Source organism: Prosopis cineraria, unplaced genomic scaffold (assembly GCF_029017545.1).
Source record: "Prosopis cineraria cultivar Desert tree isolate PC_DT_omini unplaced genomic scaffold, ASM2901754v1 PC11, whole genome shotgun sequence".
Lineage (NCBI taxonomy): Eukaryota > Viridiplantae > Streptophyta > Magnoliopsida > Fabales > Fabaceae > Prosopis > Prosopis cineraria.
In genome coordinates, this window is record NW_026555342.1 from 23,084,621 (window position 1) to 23,090,620 (window position 6,000).

The 6,000-nt window shown below is 32.8% G+C and overlaps 1 protein-coding gene across 1 annotated transcript; it reads left to right on the forward strand.

The window, feature by feature from the left end:
* The first annotated feature begins 600 nt into the window (after positions 1-600).
* LOC129286345 (MADS-box transcription factor 23-like) lies at positions 601-5,507 on the forward strand. The gene is made up of 7 exons (XM_054922327.1): positions 601-782; positions 2,683-2,761; positions 3,924-3,982; positions 4,705-4,807; positions 4,915-4,956; positions 5,039-5,122; positions 5,331-5,507. The coding sequence occupies exons 1-7, from the start codon at positions 601-603 to the stop codon at positions 5,505-5,507; spliced, it is 726 nt and encodes a 241-aa protein (XP_054778302.1).
* Positions 5,508-6,000: the final 493 nt, after the last annotated feature.

The following is a 6,000-nucleotide window of genomic DNA, read 5'->3' on the forward strand; positions in this document are numbered from 1 at the left end:
AAAGGGGCTCTCCCAGCGCGTCGTTAAAGAGTCAGTTCTCCATTTCCCATTTCTTATCAAATCCAGCACGACCCAAAAGCAGACGCTTCTTGTGTGGTTTCAACCAGAGAATTAATACTCAAAGCGTCAAGGTAATTAGGTCCGATCCAAAACATTTTTGAAAATAAAACCACTAGTGGTTTTAGACTGCACTAAAACAGTTTTCAAGGATACCAAACCCCTTGAAGCTTCCAAATAAAGGATTCACAGTGAATCTCAATCATAAAAAGCGCATCTCTCTCTCATTAGCACCTTCCCATAAATAAGCTGTCTTCTTCTTGTTCTTCACCTTCTTCTTCAACATCTTAATTAAATTCTTCTTCCATACTTTCTTCATACGCTTACAATTTTTCTGTGCGTTGTAGCTTTCTTGAGCATATATATATATATATACACGCACAATTTATCACAATCTTGTTCAATTTTTTCTAGGTTTTTATCTATGGTTTTGGGACATATTATTCTGATTCCTGTCTAGAACTCCTTTGAAGATAATTGCAGTTTTACTGATTTGTTACGTTGTTGATGTAGAAGGCCAAGTGGTTAAGAAGCCCTGAAGAAATGGGGAAAAAGAAGATTGCGATTGAGAGGATTGACAATTTAGCGAACAGGCAAGTGACTTTCTCAAAGAGAAGAGGTGGATTGCTCAAGAAAGCCAAGGAGCTTTCGATCCTCTGTGGCGGCCAAGTTGGTTTGATCATCTACTCCAGTACTGGCAAGCTCTATGAATATGGAAGCTCCAGGTTCCACTTGTTCATAACTTCATCATTATCGTCATCATCATCATCATCATCATCATGATCGTTTCCTATGTTTTATCAGAACCTACTACAGCAGTTTCTGTGGTACTCTTTCTTGATCTAGATATACATGTGTGTGCGTACGCGCCCTCTCTAGAGTAGACTTTAAAAAAAAAAAAAACCTGAGAGAGAAAATAATCTGCCTTGAATATGATGATATTCTGTCAGATTGATAATCCAACTTGTGTCTATTAAAGAGCATCTACGTGCTTGAAATTGATGCAATAAAAACTGGTGTCATATCTCTATTTTTTCTTTCTCTTGTATTGGTAATTGTATTCATCCTTTTTCATTCTTGTTTTCCCCCTCTTTTATATTTTATTTGAATTTCGAATTGAATAATTAAAGTAGTGCTTGTTAAAGTAATTATTTTCCCGTTCTTATTAGTCCTTTGAATAATAAAAGGATTGCGGGCATTATTAAGTTGTTGATCTTTCAATTGATGTTTGCTGCTAACTTAGAAACAGAAGAAACTATAAAGACATGAGTGAGTGAGTTTGTGTGCGCGTGCATGTGCCAGTGAGAGAATATTATCCACATGCAAGAATGCGTTTGACTTGTAATGTTATCAGCATATATTTGAAAGAATATCATAAACTACTGACAATATATATATATGTAACATGCTTAATCAGTTCAGTATAGGGAGACCCCCCCTTTAAAGTGTAAGCCCCCCCCACACACACACAGAGTCTGAAAACGTGGCTCAAAAGCCAAGGAGAGAAAGAGAAAACACTCTCACTTTGATAAAAAAACTTGTATTATTCTTTCGTGATCTGAACACAATGGAATGAGGGTAACTGGAGAGGTTATGAAATAACTTAATTCTAAATAGAGGGGGTTATGAGATTTAAAAGTATTTAAAAGCACTTATTAGGAACTTATGGAAGTTACAAACACTTATTATGATTTATGGATAGAAAAGTTATAGAGCAAGTAGGGGTTATGCGATGAAGCATCCAATTCTATCTCAAAAGGAATCTAAAAGGTTGAAGTTGCGTCAACAAGTTTTATTACAACTTTTAAAGAAGTTTAGTGAGTGTGTTTTTATACTGTTATACAAAGAAATGGAGTGTGCTTGAAATTTACTGTCTCTCTCTCTAAGCAAACAAGAAAACTAGTTAGCTTAATCTAACTAAAACTTTAAGAGGATGTGCATGAGATAATACGTGATTATTTGGCTCAACTCTCCAGTTAAGATTTTCCAGATCAATATGAAGCTAGCTAAAATGCATATGTTTAGCTAATCTTCCGGTGTATGTCATGTGCACGGTTATTTGTTGATATTGACAACGTAGGATCCTCTGACATTGCGACTATTAAAGTTAAAATTGTTACGTTGACCATAATATGTGGTCGTGACTGCTTTGCAATGCTTGTTCCTTTGTTTGATTTTACATCCTATTTTAATTATTGAATAGCTGAATAAAAAATTCATGTGTTTGTCAGTCATATTGGGTCAAGAAAAATACATTCTAGACGTGCTAGGCTAAGTGAAATTACATTGGTTGAGTTATAGCTTAGACATTAGAATAAGAACCAAGGATTTAAACCCATAATGTCCGTATGGGACTAAATGAATAGAAAGAAAAAACTATAAAGTTTTTCAGATAGTAAAGACTCAAAAAATTCATCATATGACACCGAATAAAAATAAATAATAACATGCTAGCTTAAAATGTTCTATGTATAACACGTTGTGTTCTATAACACACTCAATGTACAATATGAGTCTAAGGGGTGGAACTGCATTGGCTAGTGAAGATCATCCGATATTACTTATCAATTATACAGAGAAAAGCTTCATTTTTATCTTATTGTTTGAATTCTCTGTTTATGACAGCATGAAGTCAATTATTGACCGCTACAATAAACAAAAAGAGGAACATCATCCGCTTATGAATCAAGCTTCAGAATCCAAGGTACAAGACCTAGTACCATCTGTCAGATTTTTTTTTTTTTAATGGTTTCTTCCTATTGATTACTAGACATTCAAAAGTCATACATAATTCCAGGCAAGATTATGCTGCAGAAAGAGAGAACGATAAATGGGGCGGGAGGATTAAGTGGCAAGAAAATTTTTGGATAAATTGGCTCACTAGTCAAAATGAATCTTGCGTCCAGAAAATAGGAACCAAATTTTTAAAAATGTAAGAGTGCAGCCAATTCACATTAATATGTAAGGGATTTATTATTGATATACAAGAGGTTTATTATTGAAAATTTTAAAATTTACAAGGAGTTTGTCATTGATATACAACGGTATATCATTGACAAATATAATAAACTAGCACTGATGCAAAATATAATAAATGTTAGGCTATTTGCTTGATTTAGTCCTATAACATGGGCTATATCTACAAAAGCCCTAATTTTTTTTAAAAAATGAAAAATAATTAATTTTAGTATAGACAGAAAAAAAAAATGCAAGCCTTGATGAGCTTAGAAACTAAAGGAGCACCAACTCACAACCTACTATTTTGATATACCATTCACCAATAGATCTCAATTGATATTCTCGAGTTTTCTTCTTTTTGTCTTCCTCTTAATCTCTTTATACTAACATATGTCCTAGCTACTCCCTAGCACTTCCATCAGCCTTGGCCATGTAAGCATATAACAAAATCATCTCAAACAATTTTTTTACTATTTTCTCCTAAATAAATGTCATACCTACTTGTCCACAGCTTTCTATACATAGATAGATTAACTAATTGATCAACTAATATATAAAAAGGACAATATAACTTTTAATCCCTAAACTTTCATTTAATTATTGATTTAGTATTTGAACTTTGACTCATACAACTCAATTCTTATGGTTTGAGTTAAGGAATTATAGAAACTGGATTATATCATATCAAAAAACTATGAGAATTGGGTTATTTCGAGTCAAAGTTTAGAAATTGAATTGATAATAAAAAAAGCTTAAGGACTAAAATTTATATTTTTCCCAAACAGAAAATAATTACAAGTAACCGTACATGAAGAGATTTGGACTTGGAAGCGTCTTCCTACTTATATCATGCCTACTTCCTTACAATTTATTAACTAATATTCTATATATGTGCTTGCACTTGTTAGTTGTGGCAGAGAGAAGCAACGATCTTGAGGCAGAAACTGCAACACTTGCAGGAATTGCAGAGGTAAAATAAGAAAATCAGATACATATTGGAACGAGCATTAGTAATTACTTTGTCATAACAAAATGTTGATCTCGGCTTGGAATATGCAGATGACCAAGCCCTACAACTCATTACTTCTAAACTCACTCAACTATCATAAACTATCTCTTCAAAAGCACGATTGTCTCCCTCCTTTTTATACTCTAAGGTAATGTTTGAGAGTTTGTTTTAAGATGGAATAGAATGGAATGTGGTAGCTGGAAGCCTTGTGTCATTGTTTGAGAGAATTTTTTAAAAGAGGGTGAAATGGCTTAGGGTAGCCTTCTAACTCATCCTTTGCTATTCTAAACTCATTTTTCTTGACCCCATAATTCAATGGGTCAAGGATAGAATGATACAATATAAATAACACTATTATCAAATTATCTTCATCCTTCTCAACCTCTCTCACTCTTTCACTCTCTCTCATCATTAAATTGAAAAATATAATTATATCTAATTCAAATTTATTAATTTTATAATTATTCTAAAATAATGATTAAATAAAATCATTTATTCCTTTAATAAAACTTCCAAACAATGAAATGTCCCTTTTTGTTCCACCCTGTCCCTCTTTACCTCATTTCATTCTATTAATGACTGTTCCTTTTTATTCCATCATATACTCTCAAACATACCTTAAATAAAACAAACTGGAACATGTAGAAAACCTCAAATAATTTGTTTCCTTTTGGGAAATGCTGGCAATTGATGGGTGAACAACTTTCTGGTTTGAACATTAATGAATTGAAAAATTTGGAAAATCAAATGGAGATGAGTTTGAAGAATTTCCAAATCAAAAGGGCATGATAGATAATTTCAACTCATATCTACATTTAATTTAGCATGTCACCACTTTTGCAGGACAAGCATATATGATTTCCATAACTTGATAATTGATTTGTTGGCAGGATCATATTTTAACTGAAGAGATTAAAGAGCTACAACAAAAGGTATTCAAGAATTCTAGATTGATTTCGCCATGTAAGATAGGACTTCCAATAATTTCTGTCAATTTTATTAATGCTATTGCAGGAAAATCAAATTCGTCAAGAAATTGTACAACTCCATAAACTGATAGAAGTCATCACTAAAGAAAATGCAGAATTACAGACTAAGGTATCTGTCTTTTCATTGTATAATTTATTCCAGTCACAAAAGCATATATGCATGTATACAATAAACAAGCTTGCCCTCATTTACACAAGAACAAAGGAGGGAAGAGGAAGGCATTACCAAGCTTGTGAGCCTGTGTTATTCATTTAAAAGCTAAATGTTTCAAGTTCTCCATCCAAGTTTTCATAGGATTTTTTTTTTCTTTCCTTAGATTTGTGAAGAAAGGGTTATGAATGAGGAAAATGGGAATTCTAATCCTACAAACACTATCAGCAACAAGTATGGATTACATTCACCTATCCATCTTGAGCTGAGCCAGCCACAGTCTCAAAGTACTGAATCACCAGCTAAAGCGTCGAAATTGGAGTATAATCCATCAAACTCATAAAATAAAAATATACACAACTCGAACACACACATTTGATTGTGTAAATGTTGTTCATTCTCAAAAATTACGACTAAGCACTTGATTTTTATGACAGATTACAGCTCCTTTAGCAATAACTCTTTGACCTGGATCCTCAAAACCATGCTGCCACCAACTTTCTTGTAAGAGATGTTTCTTGAAGAATTATTTCGCTTCTTTTTAAGTATATTTCACTTCAACAAATTAGTTAGAAATAAAATAGCATCAATGCTTATATGATATGGGTGGTTCATTTTATTAGGAATCATTTCTATTATTGTTAAGGTCAACCATATTGGATATGCATGTTCCTATAAATTTTAGACAATTTCTCTGGTGCAGAAAATATTTTTTGCACCTACTTGGGGCACCACTTAAAATGTAACTGGTGTTAAAAGTTTGACTGGTCACAATTTTGTATATAAGGTGCGAGAATGCAATACTTTTTACACCAGTTCCTAAAGCAATCAATATT

What these genes read in the sequence shown, in the direction of transcription:
- LOC129286345 (XM_054922327.1), top strand. Translation starts at nt 601, where the DNA reads ATGGGGAAAAAGAAGATTGCGATTGAGAGGATTGACAATTTAGCGAAC. An exon ending in TTAAAGAGCTACAACAAAAG is followed by an intron (nt 4,957 to 5,038) that starts GTATTCAAGAAT and finishes ATGCTATTGCAG; the next exon opens with GAAAATCAAATTCGTCAAGA. An exon ending in ATGCAGAATTACAGACTAAG is followed by an intron (nt 5,123 to 5,330) that starts GTATCTGTCTTT and finishes TTCTTTCCTTAG; the next exon opens with ATTTGTGAAGAAAGGGTTAT.